General features: G+C 42.7%; 1 protein-coding gene across 3 annotated transcripts; it reads left to right on the forward strand.

Moving 5' to 3' along the window:
* Positions 1-1,167: 1,167 nt before the first annotated feature.
* Positions 1,168-22,697, forward strand: CCDC47 (coiled-coil domain containing 47). 3 transcript variants are annotated; one of them, XM_044999303.1, is made up of 13 exons: positions 1,168-1,335; positions 6,150-6,415; positions 7,303-7,410; positions 10,083-10,257; positions 10,614-10,735; positions 12,862-12,927; positions 14,044-14,145; positions 15,706-15,816; positions 16,429-16,514; positions 18,068-18,126; positions 19,070-19,179; positions 20,524-20,691; positions 21,004-22,697. In XM_044999303.1, the coding sequence occupies exons 2-13, from the start codon at positions 6,155-6,157 to the stop codon at positions 21,082-21,084; spliced, it is 1,449 nt and encodes a 482-aa protein (XP_044855238.1). In that variant the 5' UTR covers positions 1,168-1,335; positions 6,150-6,154; the 3' UTR covers positions 21,085-22,697. The 3 variants fall into 3 exon arrangements, with proteins under 3 accessions (XP_044855238.1, XP_044855239.1, XP_044855237.1); XM_044999304.1 differs by lacking the exon at positions 1,168-1,335 and adding an exon at positions 1,646-1,666; XM_044999302.1 differs by lacking the exon at positions 1,168-1,335 and adding an exon at positions 2,298-2,391.
* The last annotated feature ends 303 nt before the right edge of the window (positions 22,698-23,000 follow it).

Raw genomic sequence — 23,000 nt, forward strand, 5'->3', positions numbered from 1 at the left:
AACCACCCTGACAGGAACTTTTTCCTAATGTCCAACCTAAACCTCCCTTGCTGCAGTTTAAGTCCCTTGCTTCTTGTTCTATTCTTAGAGGCTAAGGTGAACAAGTTTTCTCCCTCCTCCTTATGACACCCTTTTAGATACCTGAAAACTGCTATCATGTCCCCTCTCAGTCTTCTCTTTTCCAAACTAAACAAACCCAATTCTTTCAGCCTTCCTTCATAGGTCATGTTCTCAAGACCTTTAATCATTCTTGTTGCTCTTCTCTGGCCCCTCTCCAATTTCTCCACACCTTTCTTGAAATGTGGTGCCCAGAACTGGACACAATACTCCAGTTGAGGCCTGACCAGTGCAGAGTAGAGTGGAAGAATGACTTCTTGTGTCTTGCTCACAACACACCTGTTAATGCATCCCAGAATCACGTTTGCTTTTTTGAAACAGCATCACACTGTTGACTCATATTTAGCTTGTGGTCCACTATAACCCCTAGATCCCTTTCTGCCGTACTCCTTCCTAGACAGTCTCTTCCCATTCTGTATGTGTGAAACTGATTGTTCCTTCCTAAGTGGAGCACTTTGCATTTGTCTTTGTTAAACTTCATCCTGTTTACCTCAGACCATTTCTCCAATTTGTCCAGATCATTTTGAATTATGACCCTGTCCTCCAAAGCAGTTGCAATCCCTCCCAGTTTGGCATCATCTGATGCATCTGACACTGGCCAATGTCCGAGCCAAGATAGCAGGCTAGCTGGACCAACGGTCTGACCCATCCGGTATGTCAGGCCTTATGTTCTTAATGGGTTCACGCGCTACAAAGTCAGTTTGGGGCCTATGAAATGTCACCAGGCTGTGAGGCTGCGTCCATGCAGCCTGGTGATGTTTCAAAGTGACCTCGCGACAGTGCGCCCCATGACTATGCACCACCCTGAGATGGCTGGGCCATGCCGTGGCGGAGCCTCCTGATGGGACGTCACCGCGTTCCCTTACATCACAGCCCTGCTTTGGCGTGACGTCATAGTGCCGTTTGCGCTGACGTCAGGGGCCCGCGACGTGACCGCCTGGGCTGCCGCGCCGTTGCCTGGCAACCTGAAAGGGTGGCCGGTTGTAGCGCACGTGCTAGTGTGTGAGCAGACCCCCCCTTCCCCCCCCACAGCTCGAGGCAGCTGCTCCCGGGCCGCCTGGCCGGCGGGGAGCGACAGCAGACCCGGAACCCCGCCTCCCTGCTCGCACTGCGCCTGCGCTCACCTACGCAAAGCGCTCAGGGTGCGCAGCTTGCGGGGGGAGCTGAGCGCAGCGAGGCTGGGCCTAGGTGGCGGGCGGGAGCGCCGGCCGGACTCAGGTACAGGCGGCGGGTCGTGGGACTGGCTGGGAGCCCCCCTCCCTTCCCCGCGTTGGGAAGCGGCCCTGGGGGTTGACCCCGGAGCGGCTCCGACCCCCCCTCCCCGCGGGGGGGAGCCCCTTGGACTTGCCTCAGGCCTGTGGGGACCCCCCCCCCCGGCCGTTCCCTGGCTCGGGCTCCCCCGAGAGGCGGGGTTGACAGGCCCCACCTTGCGCTCGCCTCTCTCACCCCCCGGAGCAGCGGTTCTCAAACTTTCCTTCTGCGGAGCCAGTTGAAGAAAATGGTTGATGCCCGCGACCCAGCGGAGCTGGGGAGGGGGCTCTGGGCTGGGGTGAGGCCGGGGGTGAGGGGTGTGAGAGGGGGCTCTGGGCTGCGGCAGGGGGTTGGGGTGCAGGAGGGGGTCAGGGCTCTGGGCTGGGGCCGGGGATGAGTTTGGGATGCTTGCGGGGGGTCAGGGCTGGGCCAGAGGGTTGGGGTATGGGGGGGGTTGGGCTGGGGGTGCAGGCTCTGGGGTGGGGCCGGGGGATGAGGAGTCTGGGGTGTAGGAGGGGGCTCTGGGTTTAGGGGGCTCAGGGCTGGGGCAGAGGGTTGGGGTGTGGGGGTGGGTGGGCTGGGGCTGCAGGCTCTGGGTTGGGGCCAGGGATGAGGAGTTTGGGGTGTTTGGGAGGGGTCAGGGCTGGGCGAGGGGGTTGGGCTGGGGGTGCAGGCTCTGGGGTGGGGCCAGGGATGAGGAGTTTGGGGTGTTTGGGGGGGGTCAGGGCTGGGCCAGAGGGTTGGGGAATGGGGGGGGGTTGGGCTGGGGGTGCAGGCTCTGGGGTGGGAGGTTTGGAGTTCAGGAAGGGATTCTGGATTTGGTGGGGGCTCAGGGCTGGGGCAGGGGGTTGGGACACAAGGTTACTTCCAGCGGCTTCCGGTCAGCGGTGCAGCTGGGGTGCAGAGGCAGGCTTCCTATCTGTCCTGGCACCGGGGACCGTGCTATGCCCCGGAAGCAGCCAGCAACAGGTCCAGCTCCTAGGCGGAGGCGCACAAGCGGTTTCTTGCAACTCTTGCCTGCAGGTACCGCCAACCAGTCAATGGGAAGGCGGAGCCGGTGCTCAGGGTGGGGGCAGCTCATGGAGCCCCATGGCCCCCCTGCTTAGAAGCCAGACCCGCTTTTGACCCCTTCCGGGGTACAGCGCGGTGTCGGAAAAGGTAGGCACTAGATTGCCTTAGCTGGGCAGCACTGCCAATGGGATTTTTAACATCCCAGTTGGCGGTGCTGACCAGGGCAAGGTGACCTAGTGCCTTACATGCCGTGACCCAGTACTGGGTTGCAACCCATGGTTTGAAAAACACTGCTCTGGCAAAATCTCTTTCTCCCCCCCCTTTCCAATGATGCTGACTTCCAAACTCCTAATTTCTCTCACTGGGCCGTGTGTGGCAGTGACACCCCACCCCCCTTAAGAGCACTGGGGTTCTGAGCCATGGTGGGTGTGCCCTGGGCATGTGGAGCATGTGCTCCATTGGGGTGAGCCACCAATGTTTCTCGGGACCCTCCCAAGAACATAGCTGACAGGTTGGAGTGGAAGAGTGTGTGGTGTGCACCCAAGAACTAGGGCACAGCTAATTTTAGGTACTCTAACCTTGACTGTGTGCCTCTAAGGACTTGTCATGAGATCCTGGAAACTCCCGCTCCCTACAAGAAACAGTGCCACCCCATAATATAAGGTCCTAAATTCCAGATAGCACTGTGGCTTTGTGCCCTGTGGGGCAGGGCATTGCTATGAGTCATTTTTCAGTTGTGGAAGCTGTGAGTTACTGCCAACTCTGTTCTTGCTACCAGAGGCAGATCAGCTGGTGAATTGCCTCCTCTGAAGGGGGAAACTATGCACCACGTGAATTGTTGTGGCCACACAGGATCCACTATGAAGTATGGTGCTTCAAGCAGTTTTGTGCTTAGGCCTCCATTGCTGCAAATATATTCACTGTGACACCCAAATCTGTTAGATACCTCTTGGGAATCACAGTCCTAATCCATTTTTCAGATGATTTTACAGAAGTGGCAGGGTACTTGGTAATTGGATATGATTTAGTAGTCTCAGAATTCCTTATTCCAGAGGGATGGGGGATGTTCCTTTGATCATACAGCCTGACTGAGTTGATCTTTTTACCCTTATAATGCTAGTTCTCTCTTCATAAGTAGTACTATATCACTATTTTCATTCAATTCACAGAAAATTTGTGTAGCTCCTAAGGAATATTCTAAACTTCAGTGCTTTATCTAGCTGCATTGTATCTTGTTCATGCACACCCTTGTACACTTCTTATTTAGGCTGTCTGTCTAGAGTGGAAGGCCTTCAAAAAAGGGACTTGTTTGTTATCTCTCTAAGGCCTGGTCTACACTGGGGGGGGGGGGGGTGTTTCGAACTAAGGGATTGAAGTCCGCGGCTCCCCCGTCGACTCCGCCACTGCCGTTCGCGGTGGTGGAGTTCCGGAGTCGACGGGAGCGCGTTCGGAGTTCGATATATCGCGTCTAGATGAGACGCGATATATCGAACTCCGAGAAGTTGATCTCTACCCGCCGACCTGGGCGGGTAGTATGGACGTACCCTAAGATACTTTGGATGCTCTGGGTGCCATGCAAGTAGTACTCAAAGGTACATCACATTAAGGTAACAAAAATGGTTTCTGTTAGTTTCAGGTAACTAAAACAAAAGTCAACATTCAAGTCAGCACCACAGTGAGAATGAGAAAGATGAGCTTTGCTTCCATCAAACTTGGTGGTAATCCTCCACAAGTGTCTATGAAGTGCTGCGGTTGACTTAGTATTGCTCTTAGAGGCCCCAGTTGAGACCTCATTATGCTAGAGGTTATGATCAGTAGACAAAACAAAGTGGAGACCAGGGAAACTGAAAGTGAAGTGACTTGTCCATGGTCACACCACAGGCTAGTGGCAGATCTGGGAACAAATCTCAAGTTTCCTGTGTCCCAGTCCAGTCTCCTATTCAGTGGCCCATGCTGCCTCCCGGTGAAACAGCCATACTTTTCCCAATTTTCTTTGTTAAACGCATAACAAAGGGGTCCAGAATAAAAGCAGAAACTGCTCAGCAGGACCCATTCCTGAACGCACAACTTAGATGATTGAGGATATGCTCTTTGAAAGTAACAGAACATGATTGCTGCTTTGCTGTTTCAAATGATTAGATCAAGTGTATTTTGTGATATCGATGATGCTATATTGCTACCTAATTTTTCCATTTAGTGACCTGACTACATAGGTAATAATCATCGCAGGTGCAATCTGTTATGTTCTTTAAAATGAACAAAAACTGGAGAGAATTGGTCACTCAGACACTGGATGAGTGATACTATTGGAGAAGAGAGTCTTATTAGGAGTACAGAGTTGATAACTTAGTCCACCTTTTTATCCTGACATGGGTAAAGTGATAGATATCCAACTTACATATTGTATATGTCCCCAAGGACATGGTGATAGGCAAATTTACTAAATAAACAGTAGCAAATACTCCACCTGTAGCTTCAATAGTCTGTTGATTTCGCTATTATTTAATTTTAATGTACGCATTCCCTTGCTGTGTCTTTTAGATCAGGAATCTGATTCAGGAAGGTTTTTCAGTATAAGTCACCACTGTTAGTAAGCAAACTGACTTGATTAAGGTCAGACTATGCTTTTCAATTGGCTAGGCTTTGTTTGTGCAACTGTTTTTATTTCTTTATCAGGTGTGTATTTAAATGATGCACTGTACCAACACAGAGAGGGAACCCGTAGTTGAGTGTTAAGCAAACACTTGATAAAGGAACCAGAAGCATGCATGCATGGGTCAGACACCTGTACATCCTGCATTCCATTATCCAACCCTTTGTCTGAGGACCTGTGTGTGTGTGTGTGTGTGTGTGTACATATGTATATATGAAGGTAAAAAGGAATTTAGCCTCCTCTTTGAACAGTTGGTGAGACTTTAGCAGGAGTAGTCAGACTGGTCTGTGGGACCACAGTTCTCAGAATTCAATGATCTGTCAGTCCTAGTTACTTGCTATGATTGTATGGGAGGGAATCTCTGCAGTCTGCACTTCCATATTAAGCGAGAGGGTCTGCTACATGCCATGCAAATTGGATGCAGCCTTCAGGCTCATGATAAGTTGCTAATGTGATCCACTGTATATATACTATTTAAGTTCCTTTAGTATATAGGGACTAGGATGTCAGTGTCATTTGTCCTGAATTGAAAAGACCCCTGTCTCAAACCTGAGAGGTGTGAGTTGCATGTTGGAAAACTTGAGTAGAGAAAGAATTGCATTATTTATTTTTTAAGAAAAGCTGGGGAAAAAAATCTCTAGAACTCCTCTTAATTGTGGGGAGGAATAGGAGTATGAGAATGTATCTCTTTTCTTGGGGCTGAAGCCTCTTAATTTAAGATTTGGCAATTCTGTAGTGTATTTCATGCCAGGATCTCAAAGCATTTTACAAACAAGCCTTTATGTGATGTAAGTATAATATGAGGTACCTTTTCTAAGTCTCAGTTCACCCATCTGTAAACTAAGTAACTTGTCCCCAAATCTTTGTTAGAGCTGAGAAGGAACCCAGGAGTCCTGTCTCTGTCTCTTGTGCTAATCATTAGATATATTTTCACAATCCACCCCCCACTTTGCCTTTTAGGGAGCCTGAGCCCAGAAATTGATTAGATGATGTCTTATAATTGTAGTCTCCTTCTGCATTCCCGTAATCGGGCAGAGGTTTAATGCATTAGGACCTTAAGCGAACTAAATAAATCCCCCCTTCTAACCTGAGTGTTTTGTATTTGAATTTTTTTTAGTGACAATGAGGAGCTTGTGGATCTTCCTTGCTGTTTTGTTCGTCCCATGGGGCTTTTCTTTGGCCAAGTTTGATGAATTTGAGGACGGAGATGACATTGTGGAGTACGATGATAATGACTTTGCTGAGTTTGAAGATGTTACTGAAGATTTAACCACAGAATCTCCCCAGAGGATCATAACCACAGAAGATGATGAGGAGGAGGCCACTGTAGAGCTTGAAGGTCACGATGAAAATCAGGAGGACTTTGATGATGCGGATGCACAGGTAATGTCAAATTCATGCCGTTGCCCCTCTTAGCCTCTCATTTGAAATGCCCTTTCAGTTATCAAACCAAGATCCACGAGTGTTCTTGTATTATACCCCAGTGCAGTACTTATCCTGTGATCCCATCAGATCTTCCAAGCTATGCGGGGTCTGGCTGGGTCAATATTTAGATGGAATATTTTGAAGGAGCACCCAAGATATTCAGACAGTGGTACTCTTCCTTTAGAGTCGGTAGTGAACCCATTGTAGTGCTAGGGAGAGCTCTGCTGCTGGATATAACATCTTCCTAGTGAATTGTAAAATGGAGATCCAACTAGTTGCATTGATTAAAGATCCCATGGCACTTCTGTAGAAGTAAAGATGTTAACTTTTGCATCCTGGTCCAACTTGGGAGACAATATATAATCACCGTAAATGTCCCATACGGTTTCAATTGCATGTAGTCATCTTCTCTTCCCATCATAAACTTTGTAATGCTTTGCTGTGTCCTGTGGAGAGATTGCTGTGATCCACTGCAGAGGTAGGTGCATTTCAGTGATAAATAAAACAGTCTTTTGAAAATCATTTGGGTATTGGTTAATAAAGCACTTTGATACCCTTGGGGGTGAAAGGCACTTTATGCATGTAAGAAAATGGCTGTCACATCTTCATAAAATTGTGCATAAACATTTTATTGCAGAAATGTTCCAAGTTAAAAAAACAACCCACTAATACCTCAGCAATTTTCATTGATCTTAACTTTAAAATCTCAGCTGTAACATTGTAAAAGAGACGGCTGCTTTAGAGGGATGATGCATATCCCTTTATTTTATGTCCCACATCTGTTGTATTTGCCACGTGCTTACCAGGCTTGAGATGTTTAGGCTGCTTGTGCTCTTATCCCTTAGGAAGGAGATACTGAGAGTGAGCCATATGATGATGAGGAATTTGAAGGCTATGAAGAAAAAACAGATGCATCTCCCAGCAAAAGCAAAGACCCCATAACAATTGTTGATGTAGGTATACATGTCGGAGTGTCTTTCCATTCAGCATTTTATGATTAATTTGTAGTCTGGTAGTCCCTAAAGGGTCCTGCAGAGAACAAGGCCTTCTTGTTCTAGCTGCTATACAGACATAATTAAAGGTAGTCTTTTGTCCTGAAAAAATTACAATCTGAGTTGACAAGACAAAGGGTGGGAAAGGAAACTGCTCAGAGACGTGACATGTCCAACATCACATAGCAGATTAGTAGCAGAATTGGAATCAGGTCTCCTGAGTCCCATTCCAGTGCTCTTATGCACTGGATTGTGCTGATTGTCACAGATTTGTAATATGACATTTGAAACTGATGTATTCAACTATACATGGCTTGTTCCTTAATGTGTAAACAACTATGTTAAACTGCTAGTACTTCCTACTCTTGTGCACTCAAACTGAATTGGTGTCATAGTTTATCATCACATGGAACACAGATTGCCTTAATATTATGCCATGATCAGTAAATGTCTCTGCAACAAAAGTAACAGTATTTTTAAACATGGGTTTTGGCCAAAGCATCTTTGAATATGGTTTATCCTTACGTTAGAGAGAGAAAACATGCTATAACCATAGTAACAAATCATGTTTTAGTTAGTGTACTACAGCTAAAACATGATTCTCTAACACGTTTGTGTATCTTGATTACACAGGCAACAAAATAACATGTTAAAATGATGGTTATAACAACTGTATTTAAATTGTTGGGTGTTTTAAGTGTAGCTGGGGTTGAACATCGCAGATTTGAAATATATAATATTTAGTCCTCTTGATGCCAAAAAAACCCTGAAGCTTTTACAAAGCAGTTAAGAGACAAAAAGGGCAGAGTTACATTTTTCTAAAATGTTGTAATCAAATGTGTCAGTGGGAAATACCTCATCATCTCTTTTTTCTGAGGGGCAATATCTTGGCAGTAAAACTAATAACCAGCCTCTAATGACTTCAAAAAGAGAACTCCACAGAGAGACAGCAGGATCTTCCTATCAAATTTTGGTCACTATTTGCACTATGGCTCCTAACTGTGTTTTGAAAACACTTTTTCAAAAGTTGGTTACAACACAGTTGTAATGCATCTTTCAGTCACACCTTTTGTAGTGCTCAGATAATGCAGTGATGGGCATGGTGTAAGAACCTGAACAGAATAGTGTTACAGTCGTGATGAGGTGCTAGGCTGACTACACTGGAGATTATTCATTAGCACAGTCTGGTTCTTGGAAAATAAATCTTTTCTCCACACTGGTCAGTGATCCTGTGTCAGTATAAACTGTGCTGGGTATATGCTATGTTCTAGGGTGCAATTCAGACTAGTGAGAGGTTGTCACTGCTTGTCCTGTAATCCTGCGTGCCTTAAAATGGTCTGCTTCTGTAGCTCCCTGTCTAGACGCTTTCAGCCAGTGTACAAGCATGCACTGAGTGTCTGTGTGTTGAGCAGTTCTTGTTCAGCAATTCTGATATCAGCAGCCTGCTTGTTATACCAAAGTCACGCTCTGGTCTCACTAGCTTTGATTACTACTAGCCAAATGATCCCCAAACTGTGTGCCCAGAAATGTCCAGCCCTCTTCTGGAATATTCGAAGGAATAATAAGGTCCGTTGCTCCTCTAAAGAGACCAAAGCATAGCAGCTTGTTGCTTTACTTGGAGTTAATAATCACTTCAAATCAAACATAGTCCTCAATAGATTTAGAATAAAAGTAAAACAGGTTTATTTAATCAGAGAGAGATTTTACATGAGGTCAGATATAAGGGATAATGTCAGATATGGTTACAAACAAAAGTAAAAACACTTTCTATGACTAAAACTTAACAGGCTACAGTCTTGGTTCAAGGTAAGGTTTTTACCACACTTCCTTCCAGCAAGATGGCTGACCATCACCTTGGTCAGGATCTCCCACAAAATATAGAGTGCTCGATTCCTTTGTCGTCTGAGTTGAAAGATAATTTGGGGTTCTTTGCCCCCCTCTCTCTTATAGTCCGGTGGACTTTTGACATGTATCCTTCTCAAAGTTCAGTGCCCCTCCTGTGAGGAAAAGTGCCACGGAGTCTGATGGAGAACTTTCCATGCTGGTTTCTTGCCCAGAGGTACTTTATGCAATGTAAACTGATCTGCCCGTTCAGCTTCCAGTATGCCAATGGAGGGTCACTTGACTGTGATTGCCAATTGTCTATGATTGCACCTGGATTGAGGCTTTTCCCTTGGGGGAAAAAAATCTGTTTACCTATTCCCAAGACTTGTCTGGTTCAAACACATTTTAGAAACATCATACAGAGGGAATTCGTAACTTCACATATAACATTATAGCACTTTACAATTCTATTAATAACCAGAGTGCTGTTAGCTTTCATATGGTACAACACAAGGCATATTTTATACAAATATTATTGCAGTAGTATTTAAAGTGTGAATGCTTGGAGCCTAAGGTCACAGAATACTGTATCAACTATCTTCCAGCATGATTGCTGCTAGTACAAAATAAGCCATGTGTCAGTAACAAAGTTGGCCCTAATTAGGCTCAACTCTGTAGCATAGCTTTAGCAAAGCTTATTGCTGTCATTCAGGGATGAAGCTTCTCTGGTAACTTACACGTTCCAAAACAAATGATTGTGCAGAATCCATTACATCCAGTAATAAAATTGCTTCATTCACTCACCACAGGTCCCTGCACATCTTCAAAACAGTTGGGAGAGTTACTACATGGAGATCTTAATGGTAACTGGTCTTCTTGCATACATCATGAACTACATCATTGGGAAGAATAAAAACAACCGGCTAGCTCAGGCCTGGTTCAACAGTCACAGGGAGTTGCTGGAAAGTAACTTTGCCCTTGTTGGTAAGTTTTTGCAGTTGCTATGCCCAACTATTCGCTTCTTTGAATGTGACTGGCTTATATTACTGATGAGAATGGGCTGGGGAGAGGAATAACCTTTTCTCTGGCAGCACTTGTTGAAATTAATGGCAGTTCTGCATGCTTTGAAGTAATACACCACCCCTCCAATGCTGAAATGCTATCTAAATGCAGCGACCATAATGGTGTAGAATAAGTTGCATAAGAGAACATTAAGATGGCACTGTAGTCCAATAGAATAACCCAGGAATACCTGAATTCTAATCCTAATGATGCCATTTCACTATTTGTCACCGACCATTAGATCACACTTCCTTTAACTAATATAGTCTTACTTTCAGGGGATGATGGCACAAATAAAGAAGCCACAAGCACAGGGAAGCTCAACCAAGAAAACGAACACATATACAACTTATGGTGCTCTGGCAGGGTGTGCTGTGAGGGAATGCTTATCCAGCTAAAGGTAAGGGTGGGGGAATCTTGCAGTATTGTTCCACTAACTAACATGTGGAAGTTCAAATTTTGTCCAAGTGCTCTCTCCCTCCCTCCCCCCAGGTTGGGTAGCTAGAGGCCTTGGTACGGCTTTTTCTTTTTATAATTCAGGTCTGCGGACTGGATTCCGAATACACACAGGAAGCAGATTTGCTGAATAAGTAGTGGCCAGTTTTTACATAGTCACTTTTATTATTATACTATCATTTTAAGATCCAATCTTTCATGATCTGAGAAGAGTACCAATGAGTACTTCATACTTCTGGAAAGTGGAGAACTCCCACTGTCCAGTGCTGTGGGGCAGTTGTTCCTGGTCATGATGGTGGATAAAAGATTGGACTGTAAAGCTGTCAGTGGTCCTTCAGTCTAGTAGTGCTTTTTTTTATTCACTTAATGTATCAAGTCCTGGGTTTTGAACCAGTGGAATGCTCGTCACCTGGAGCGGGGAGAACTTGTCTTTTTCTTATTAGCTTGGCAAAGCAATCCAACCTAAGATCAATAGAAATATTTCCATGATTTCCCCCTCTCCCCATTTCAATGGAAAGTTTTTGTGCTTGGATGTAAATATTTCCCTGCAGTGCTTACAAGCTGAACACTTCAGATTTGACCTAGCTCATGAGAACCAAAAAATGAAACCACGAGACTAATAAGCACCATGCTGTGCTCCAGCAGTAGGCGTTTGCAGCATCTGCATTTAGCTTGGAGAATGAAAATGGTCTAAAAAAATAGCATAAAATGGTCAAAAGTAAACTGGATATTTAAAATGTTCCATTTTAATTGCCTTTGCCTGTCATGACCATTTAGGCTGAAAATCCTATTTTTTTTAACCTTTGAACTTCTAACTACTATCTGCACAAACTTCCCATCAGACGCTACAGTGTAGCCAGTCCCAAATTATCTGTCCCTTCGCAACGTTGACAACTACGTTTATTCATCTTAATGTCCGTTTACTTCCATCTTAGCAGAAGGCGCTCTTAGTATTATAGAAACAGATTCCAATGAGACATAAAGAAACTCCGATGTCTTCCATATCAAAAAGCTGAATATTTGATTCATATATGTGGTGCTAAATATATCCTTTTTGTGATCACTGGAGCAAATGCAGAATGGAAAGCTTTGTCGGTTTCTAAGACCTGGTCTCTGCACAAAGTGGTGCCAGTTTAACTATAGCTGTGATTTTTATACCAGTTAGTTAAACTGGCACAGGCTAAACGGATATAACCAGTTTTAAACCAACAGTCAACACACAAAGTGGCACCAGTTTAACTAGGCATATTTAAGTTAATCTAAGAACATAAGAACATAAGAGAGGCCGTACCGGGTCAGACCAAAGGTCCATCGAGCCCAGTATCTGTCTACCGACGGTGGCCAATGCCAGGTGCCCCTGAGGGAGTGAACCTAACAGGCAATGATCAAGTGATCTCTCTCCTGCCATCCATCTCCATCCTCTGACAAACAGAGGCTAGGGACACCATTCTTACCCATCCTGGCTAATAGCCATTTATGGACTTAGCCACCATGAATTTATCCAGTCCCCTTTTAAACATTGTTATAGTCCTAGCCTTCACAACCTCCTCAGGTAAGGAGTTCCACAAGTTGACTGTGCGCTGCGTGAAGAAGAACTTCCTTTTATTTGTTTTAAACCTGCTGCCTATTAATTTCATTTGGTGACCCCTAGTTCTTGTATTATGGGAATAAGTAAATAACTTTTCCTTATCCACTTTCTCAACATCACTCATGATTTTATATACCTCTATCATGTCCCCCCTTAGTCTTCTCTTTTCCAAACTGAAGAGTCCTAGCCTCTTTAATCTTTCCTCATATGGGACCCTCTCTAAACCCCTAATCATTTTAGTTGCTCTTTTCTGAACCTTTTCTAGTGCTAGTGAATCTTTGTGTGTGCAGACAAGACCTTAGCCTGCCTGTAGATGCTACTACACTCCAGTAAATTGCTAAATATGCATAAACTGCAGCACTGTCTACTGTACTAAAACATTCTCTCTTTCAGTTTCTCAAGATGCTACTACACTCCAGTAAATTGCTAAATATGCATAAACTGCAGCACTGTCTACTGTACTAAAACATTCTCTCTTTCAGTTTCTCAAGAGGCAAGACCTTCTGAATGTACTTGCTCGTATGATGAGGCCAGCCTGTGACCAAGTGGTATGCACTCAGTTCTTTAGATTTACTGTGCATAGTTCCTGTTGCATTCCTTCAACTCCATTGGGCTTTTGGTCTTTCCCACAACTAGCCAGATGGTGGCTTCAGAGAGAAGTGCAGCTTTCTTCCATCTTCCTTCAAACAAAGTAACTCTGTGAAATGAGCTGCAAACACCATTCACGTTCTTCCTCTTCCTCACCAAACTTCTGATGACTGGTGAATTGTTTGTGTCTCTCTGGGTTTTACTGTTTGTGTGGTTTTGTGAACCAAGTCCGTCACACTTCGACTTCATCTTGACAAAATTTGCTTTTGTGACTTACAGTCTTGAACAATTGTTCTGTCTTTTGAACCCTTTTATGAGTGCAGCCTAATCACACTGGGTAATCTGTTATCTGCCCGGTATTGTGCATCTTGTAAAGCTAATTGGTGTCTAGCAGCTGTTAGTGTTAGGGACAATGGGAGCCTATATACCCATATACATGCCCTGTCAAAGTATAAATACCAGTATCCACACAGTATCCATTAGGCATGCTGTAAGGAAAAATTGGGGTAAGGGAGGGAATGCTCTGCTAGTACTTATGAGGTTTTACTTTTTCATATATTTCCTATTATATTTTACTTTTTATATTGTTGGTGTATTCTTTTTTATATCTCGTTTAGAAGTGGCAAATGCATGCAAACAGTCTGCTATTGGCTATCTGGTATGCTCTCAAACTGAATCCTCCTAAAGCTCTGCTACGTTGCCCATTGCCAATAAACCCTGAGATGGGGAACTCCGCTTTTTAATTTTGTTAGACACTTACCATATGGTTTTAGGAGTGAGAAAAGCCATTAAGTCCAGAGATAAACAGAATAGCCTTATCCCTGTTGAAATAACACCTGAATATAGTAGCTGGACTGAGATTTTCTTTTAGATATTTCAAAAGAAAAGGTACAGCTAACTTTGTAGTGAAGACATTTGTTCCACAATAAGAGTTGGATCTGTCCATTGCAAGTGCTCCATGGCTGGGGGAGTCTATTGTCGGGGTCCTAGCCTGTGATTATGGCTCCTAGGTGCTATGATAATACAAATAATAATAGTATTAATGCAGTCACTACTGGTCGCTCTCTTTTTCTCAGCAAATAAAAGTAACAATGAATGATGAAGATATGGATACCTATGTGTTTGCTGTTGGAACAAGAAAAGCCTTAGTGCGACTTCAGAAGGAAATGCAGGACCTGGTATGTGTGTGTTCAAGTTGGAAGTAAATGGATAGTTCAGGCGATTGGGAATGGGGTATAAAGGCTTTCCTCTCTAGGTTGCTTGTTCAAGTCCAGGGCCAGTTTGGAATAACTGAAAGTTGTTACCACCTGAAGGCTAAGTGGCCTATAAGAATTAATTTGGGAAATGCATTCTCAGTCCTGTTCCCAGTGGACAAGTATCCACATCCTAAAGTAGCTGGCACTGATTTGCTTCTGGATTGGCAAAAACGAGGAGTCCTCCTTGTGGCACCTTAGAGACTAACAAATTTATTGGGGCATAACAACTTCATCAGATGCATGGAGTGAAAAATACCGTAAGCAGAATATATATTATAGCACATGAAAATATGGGAGTTGCCATACCAAGTTGGGGGGGGGGGGGGAGGGAGGGGAATCAGTGCTAACGAGGCCAATTCAATTAAGGTGGAAGTGCCTATTCTTAACAGTTGACAAGAAGGGGTGAATATCAAGGGAGGGAAAATAACTTTTGTAGTGATAACAAGGCCAATGCAATCAAGGTGGAAGTTGCGCATTTCCAACAGTTGACAAGAAGGTGTGAGTATCAGCAGAGGGAAAATTACTTTTTGTAGTGACCCATCCACCCCCAGGCTTTATTCAGGCCTAATTTGATGGTGTCCAGTTTGCAAATTAATTCCAGTTCTGCAGTTTCTCGTTGGAGTCTGTTTTTGAAGTTTTTTTTGTTGAAGAATTGCCACTTTTAAGTCTGTTGTTGAGTGTCCAGGGAGATTGAAGTGTTGCAATTTTAGCAGAAGGGAAAGGGAACTTCTTTGTCACCTTTACAAGGGGTCTCTTGAAATTGAGTTTTAGCTATGTCGACAGGTGCTCTAAGTTTTTGCTTGATTTCTCTTAACCCAGCATCAATTACTTTGTCCGATTTTGAAAAATCTACTCACTAGTGATGACTGGGGAACTTTCTCTGGCAAGTCAGCGAGCCTAAGCCGTCAATTTCTGCAGAATTTAAATTTTCACTAACATCCCCTCCTTAAAAAAAAAAAATCCACTTTCAAGTCTTGATACTTTCAAAGAATCTTTCCTGATGTGACCAACTCTGTAAACTACTCTAGAGCCCCTGCTGCTGCTTGTAACTTTCCCCAAACAGCAGCAGCAAAGTGAAATTGGCAAGCTGTGGGTCAATTTTGCTGCTGCACTTCATTGTACAGACTTTGCTATATTGCCAAAACCAATGTAAGATGCATTAGTTTCCCTGATATATCCATGTCAGCATGTCCCTACCGTCAATTTTCATCTCATCTGTAAAAATAAATTGCAAGTAGCCTCTCAAAACTTAAAAAAAGATACTAAATTAAGAATACAATATATATGTTAGTATCTGGGGTGTTAACGGTGTTGTGGGAGTGTACTTCATGCTGAAAATGTCTGTCCTCAGTCAGATGGAATTAAGAAACAGTAAATCATGTTTATTTGTATTTCAGTACTGGCCAGGATCCCCATTGTTGCTAGGCACTGTTCAAACCCAATAAAAGACACACTTTTTTTTTTCTCTTCTCCTTCCAATAGAGTGAGTTCTGCAGTGACAAACCCAAGTCTGGGGCAAAGTATGGGCTTCCAGAGTCGCTGGCTATCCTGTCAGAGATGGGAGAGATCACAGAGGGAATGATGGACACAAAGGTAACTTTGAAACAACAAGTAGAAACTCTCAGGCATTTTCTTGATGGGCTTGGCCATTTTAAGACTGGAGTTCAGTGTGGAAACTTTCACAGATGATACAGCAGGGAATTGAATGCCGCATCGTTCTCTCCCTTAAAGAATCCTGAGAAATAAAGCTCCCAAAGCAAATGCAAGAGACAGAAAATAGATACAGTTGTTAATGGAGAAAGCATCTGTATTAACTTTTATATATTGGCGTATCCATTGTAAACTTGGGACTTAAGCTGTCCTTTGCAGTGCTGACGTAGGCACAGCAGCATTGCCGAAGTGGTGTAGTGTTAAAGACCTTCAGTATACGCCTTCAAAGTTGTGGCTGATAAATGGATGAAATATCATGCCCCAAATGAGAACTCTCCATCTTACATCCTTGCGTTGCTAACATTCGCTCAGGACAGGGATGTAGTTTGTCTGCATGGAGTTCTTCTCTAGCAAGAGTCACTAAATCAAGGTGTTAACTTGAGCACAAGAATTGTCAAAAAAGCAGGACGCAGAGACAATATAAGCAAACCATTTCAGGGGACGGGTTGGAGATGAATTGGTTATATGAAAGACTAATCTCTGTTTCTTTTTCAGATGGTACATTTCCTCACACACTATGCTGACAAGATTGAGTCCGTCCATTTTTCAGACCAGTTCTCCGGTCCAAAACTTATGCAAGAGTATGTATGAAACTAGCATCTTTTAATAGCTATTATAACAGAGCAGCAGACAGTGTATAGACTGACATACTTCTCTGAGTATTCTAGCAGGCTACCTGTTGCATTGGGGGAGATGTATAGAAATAGGAAGTAACGATGAAGCAGGTAACCAGAAGTTCATTTTCAGATGCTTTGCTAGTTTTCTAAGATCGGGTGTCTGTTGCCCTCCATTCAGTTGTGTGATCTGACTTCATTGGAACTTGGGCTGCTCCACCCAGTTTAACAATTGCCAGGTATAGCATGCACTGCTGCCTGGGAAGTGACCAACTGCCAGCAAAGGGTCTCAGTAAAGTAAGGATGAAGAACCTAGAAATGCCAATCACAAACCGTGTACACAGTGGCTGGAAAACCATGGTTTGCATGCATTGTGGATCCTAGAAACGATATTGCATCTTTTTGTTTAATTGAGGTTGACGATTCTAAGAAAACCAAGGGTCGCTTACCCTTTCTCACATGAAGCTGTCTTTACCGTTCTGCCCTTGGTTCCTTATCTTGGCTGCATCTTTCCTCCCTGGTTCTCGCCTGTGTGGTAGAAGTACAGACTCGGTGACTTTTTCATTGCTTCAGGCCTCCTTTTTCAAAGTGCTGTCACTTGGGGTACCTGCTAACAATATATCCAATAATCTGAAGCAAATGCTGCACCAATACACGGGCCCGATATGCTGTGAATAATTTATTTATATATTTATGAAGTCCATATCATTCCCACATTGCAATAAGAGAATAAATCAGCATGTCTGCAAAATACTGAAAGCACTAGGCGCCTGAGTGTCCAGCAGAAATTTAGGGACTTGGTTTCCATAGTGTCAAGGGGTGTATGTACACTATAAATATGAAGACAAGCTCCCTGTGCTCAGGGACTACCAAGCTAAAGTTAGGCTGATGATACTACAAAAAGGCAACTGCGCATGAGGTGAGGAGTACACAGATGGACTGCCCTTTGGAGGTACAGTATTCCATACAGGAATGAAGTATTTTTCTGTGGTGAATTGGCATTTGGATTTTGCTGGAGAAGCTGGCCTTAAGGGGCGCTTCGAATGAAGAGAGGGTGATTATGTGATAGACAAGACTTGGATTTTATAGGAGCTTTTCACTTCCAATTTTCTGGCACTTATATTGCTCATTGTGTTAGATTGTGAAATGAGTCATAGAACCCAGAAATGGAGCAAATGTATGAATCTTCTCAGTAGCGCACTGGATCTTGGATTGCCTCCATCAGTTACTGAGTGGGTGGTGCTGCCTACCTACTTAGACGTTAAGACTTATTTTATGAATGTCTTTTGGATGGGGGGAAAAATTCACTTCAAGGAAACTGTTGTTTGGAACCTTGTTTTGTGTCAATGAAAAAATAATTGAATATCAGTTATATTGTTTTTAAATGCTACCAGCTGTTTGCAAGAGGCTGTCAGTTCTGCAGTAGTCTAGTGTGTGTTAAGAAATACACAGTACAATGTTATGTCCCTATTTTGTGTTCTCTTATTCCAACTACTCCTTTATTTCCTCTCTTCTGACAGGGAGGGTCAGCCTTTAAAACTGCCCGACACTAAAAGGACACTATTGTTTACATTTAATGGTAAGGAAAGGTTTCTGATAACGTATCTGGTAACAGTCTGATCACTGTGTCCAAGCCATGCCACTTTTGGGATAGTAGACAGTATTTCTAGTGACTTAAATGCAAGTAGATAAAGGTACAGGATTCCTGAGTAACAAGTAAAAGGGATGCAATAATGTACAGTAAAGGACTGGGTGGTATATGGCATTGATAATGGAGCTTTGGTTCTCTAGGTTACCAGTTCAAATTCAGCCCAGGTCAATAATGATCAAAAGTCATTCTGGTCTGATTGCAGTTTTATGGTATTGGGGGAAGGAATTTGTTTTCTGTCCACTTTTTGTGGGCAGATGTCCATATCCCACAAGCCATCACCACAATCAAGAATTGAATGTCATCCCTAATGGTGATCCCAGTAGGTCAGCATTGGGACAGTGAGGGACAGCTTATGGTCATGCCTGTTGCTGTCTGTGCTGTGCTTGTTTTTTTGGACTAATAGAAGCTGTCAGGGCTGCCAGGCTTAGCACCCTTTAAACTAAAAACAAACCTACAGGGATTCCAGTTATTTTCAGCAAAGACCAAATTTTCCCTTCAAATGCATACACAAACCTCCCATTGACTACAGAGGAAGCCGTGGGCCTATCAGAGGGCAAAATGTGGCCTTTAAATTGTATTTTGCAATGATCAAAGCAGGAATTTCATACCAGTATAAAAACATGGTTGTATTCTTAATCAATCTGGAAGTTTAGTATGAGAGAAATGTGCCTGCTGCCATCTGAAGTATCTGAATTTAATCTTCAAAGCAAATACTTCTGCTAATTAACTCATTTTTGAAAGGAGGATTAGAGCATCTTTCTTTGCAGACTTTTATAAGCAGGCTGAGCAATGTGGAGAGGGCATTCTAATTAATAGCAAAAGCCTTTCCAGTTTCCCGAATTAATCTGATGAAAATGTCTTTGCTTTACAGTTCCTGGTTCAGGCAACACTTCCCCAAAGGATATGGAGGCTTTGCTGCCTTTGATGAACATGGTTATTTATTCTATTGACAAAGCGAAAAAGTTCCGTCTAAATAGAGAAGTAAGTCACGTGCTCCTGTGTGTTGCTGTCAGATAAGATATAAAACTACTTATGGTTAAAGGTCCCATGGTAACTTGTAAGGTGAAGAAGGTGCATCTGAAGAAGTGGGTTTTTTTACCCACGAAAGCTTATGCCCAAATAAATTTGTTAGTCTTTAAGGTGCCATCGGACTCCTTGTTGTTTTTGTGGATACAGACTAACATGGTTACCCCTTGAGATTTGTAAGGTGAGGAGCCTTAAAATTCAAATGTAACATCTATGGTGATTACATTCTGCTTGCCTTAAATCATATGGGGAATATCAGTTGGATTTGGTATTCTTTGCTTCCTGTTGCATAAGAAAAGCATTCAAACTATTGCACTCAAGGAAGCCGATACAACCACAGTCTTACTTGGCGATGGGAGGAAGGGAGGGGTGATTAGAGATGGCAACAGTTATGTACAGTTGAGTATCTGCCAAAAAAAAAAAAAATAGTTGTTCAGTCTGAAGAGAAGGTGAAGAGTTCAGATGATCAAGAACCAATGCACACAAAGGCCATAGGAAAGGGTATTTGCAAATAACTTTAAGAGGTAATTAGATGAAAGGTGGTATATAAAGATCTTGCATTTATTGGCTTTAGATGATAAATCTCCATATCTGGGATGCATGTTGGTAAGGAAAATTCCTCTTAAACTTTTTAAAGCTTTCTTGAAGTAAAAGAGACCATATACTTGTCCATATTTTACTAATGTGGGGTTCCACTCTGAAAAGTTGTTATATTAAAAAAAAAACCACAAAAAATAAGTAGCCCCATTTTATTCAGCAGCAGATCTGCTCCATGCATGTATGAGTCAGACCTGCTTGCTTTAGTAACACAATTTTTGTATGGCTTTTTACGCTTGTTAGCTCTGCAAAGCCAGTACAGCTGAGAGTGAACTGGCTTCTTTTCCTCCTTGTATAAGGCCCACAGAACTAGGTTCCAGTCAATTACACCTCTGCAATGGAACTGTATTTGTGTGACTGTAGACTTGACTTGACTTGCAGAACCTTTACTGCTGTTGAAATAATGAGGAAAGAATCCAGTTTCATACTTAGGTCCTGGGCTGAGTTTGTATAGCTGACCAATATTGGAGAAAGGTGTGGGGACCACACTTTTTACACGTTAACCAGACAGGTTTAATCTGGGAGCGATACATGTGGAATCACTCTTTCAGAGTAGAACTGCCATTTAAATATTGAGAGGAGCTATTTTTAGTGTCTGTAGCTATTCCAGACACTGTCCCTCTTTTTGCTTGTTGGAACATTGCCTTAGTGCCAATCATTTATCTGTATTAACTGTTTTTATTTCTGTCTCTTGGGGGAAAGGGTAAACAAAAAGCTGATAAGAACAGGGCCAGAGTAGAAGAGAACTTCCTTAAATTGACTCATGTGCAAAGGCAGGAGGCTGCCCAGTCCCGCCGGGAAGAGAAGAAACGGGCAGAGAAGGAGCGAATTATGAATGAGGAAGATCCGGAGAAACAGCGCCGGCTGGAGGTATAATGGCTTTTCAGAACAGCTAAAGAACTAACAGCAAGCGTCTCCCATACGTTACGAGGCTCACTTGTAGGTATTCCAGAAGCATGGCAGTGTATTATCTTCTGTCCTGCTGGAGATCTGAGATAAAGTGGAGCTGGTTTTCACTTATGTATTGATTTGTTAATTGTTTGCCAGTCTGTGTGTCTAGAGGAGACTGCATCCTGAACACTACCTTAATTAGCCAAGTTATCCTGACCTTCTCAAATTGTCAGCTTGCTTTTTCAGTGAGAGTACTGATGTTCATTCAGTTCTCTGTATCCTTTCCTCCAGGAAGCTGCTTTGCGACGTGAGCAGAAAAAACTTGAGAAGAAGCAGATGAAGATGAAGCAAATAAAAGTGAAAGCCATGTGAAACCGTTGTGGGAAACTTGAGCTCAGTGCCCTGTGTAGACTTTTAATTCACAGGGTACAAAGAACTAGTTAATTTCATAACCTTACACGTCTTCAAACACTATTGGCCATTAAAAGAAATGCTCTTTGCATTCACGCTACTTAACAATTAATTTGGGTATTAGAACAACATACAGATATGTATAGAGAGTGTTTTGTCTCTGCAGCTTTCTTCCAGATGGTTGGATTATTTTGCTACTTCTGATGCTTTAAAAAACTCAAAAAACTTGCAACATCCCTTGAACTCCTTTTGTGATTTTTAAAATGAAAAAAGATTATAAAACTTTTAATTTTTACCAGTAACTTTACATCAGTGCTTTGATTTAGGTTTTTAATGTTACAGGTAATTTTTTCCACTTAATTTAGGGGGAGGAAAATAGCCCTCCCCCATGTTAGTGAAATTGCACGATAAACATTGGTGTGTTTCTATATCTGCATCAAGCTTGTAAAGGTGCAAAACCTAGAGCCTTCCATATATGGTATGGATATTTCAGGGATTTAAAACCAGTATAATTTAGAAAGATAACTTTTAAACACAGGGCACTGAAACAGTATTGCACAATCTATGCTATGGTTGGCATAAAGATAAAAGCTGTAGGTCGGTTAGATATCAGGGAATGGCATACATGAGCACTGTTTCTTATCTGTAGTTGTGAATGTTGAAAGCGTAATACAATGTGAATTCTGTACTTTGTTTCTTCTTCAGAAGCGAATGCATGGTGAGTTGGCAACTTCCTCTAGGTTTGAATACTCTTAGTGTACGAAGTTGCCTCTTAAATATTTTCCTCATTTTGATGGCAGCTGCTGCCTATTTAATGTTCAGCAAGAGGCTAGATTTGCAATTAAATATCTGTGCAACTTCTCTTTTCCCTAAGCAAGGAAAAAATTTTTTTAGAGGTTATATAGCTTTTTTGATCTGTTGAAATAGTTATTTATTTCAGGATTTTAAGCTTCAGGTGGGGGGAGAGATGCATGTGGAGTTAGGGGGGAAGAAATGGACACAACTGTACAAGCACACTGCTGTCTAAGCGCTGCATTTCATAGATGCTTCCTATCTAGAAAGCATTTTATTGTTGTTTTTTTTTTGTAACCTACTTTATGCAGTCGTTTTTCTGGGGAAATAATCTGTGTGTCTTTCTCTTGCATTTTCTTGTTTGATGCTTTGAGTATATAATTTCGTTCTGAGGCAATAACAATGAGCTGCTGTTGAAACAGCATGTGCTAAAAGCCTTTGTTACAGCATGAGACATTTTACACAGTTTTGAATGCAAAAATCTGTAATTGTGATAGACATACAAATATAATCATTTTATAACAGCTGGTGAAAAGTAATTTAAAGCCAAAAATAGCATAAATTTATGTGTAATTTTACTCTTTTCGCTCTATTTAGCTTGAGAGGGTGCAAGTTGTACAGCTTCACAAAGTTCTTTTTAAAGAAAGTATTAGTTTGTGCTCTTTTGAGTAAATAGAATGCGTTGCTGAAGTTCCATACACTTTTGGGCCATGGCAGCTATTTTTGTAATATGAACATTCATACGAACGATCTATGAAAAGAGTAAAATATAACTGAAACATTCTAACTGCCTTCTTTACTTTGGTGGACTCCTTGTGCCTTTTGAGTATAGCCTCTATTAAACCCTTGTATCTTCTATGAGAACTACTATTATGTTTAAAAATGTACATTGAACCAGCTCATTAGAGTTCTGTTTTTCCACTCTGCTCCAGCAACTTGTCGTCATCAAGAGAGCTATTATCTTTTGGTCGGCTTTACAGTATATAAGCCCATCTAGCATTCTGGATAGAAATTGCTATATAATACCCATTCTTTTTACACGGAGAGATCAAGCAAGTTTCGAGTGACTTCAGGACCCCCTTGCT

This window comes from Mauremys mutica, chromosome 25, assembly GCF_020497125.1.
Source record: "Mauremys mutica isolate MM-2020 ecotype Southern chromosome 25, ASM2049712v1, whole genome shotgun sequence".
NCBI classification, from domain to species: domain Eukaryota; kingdom Metazoa; phylum Chordata; order Testudines; family Geoemydidae; genus Mauremys; species Mauremys mutica.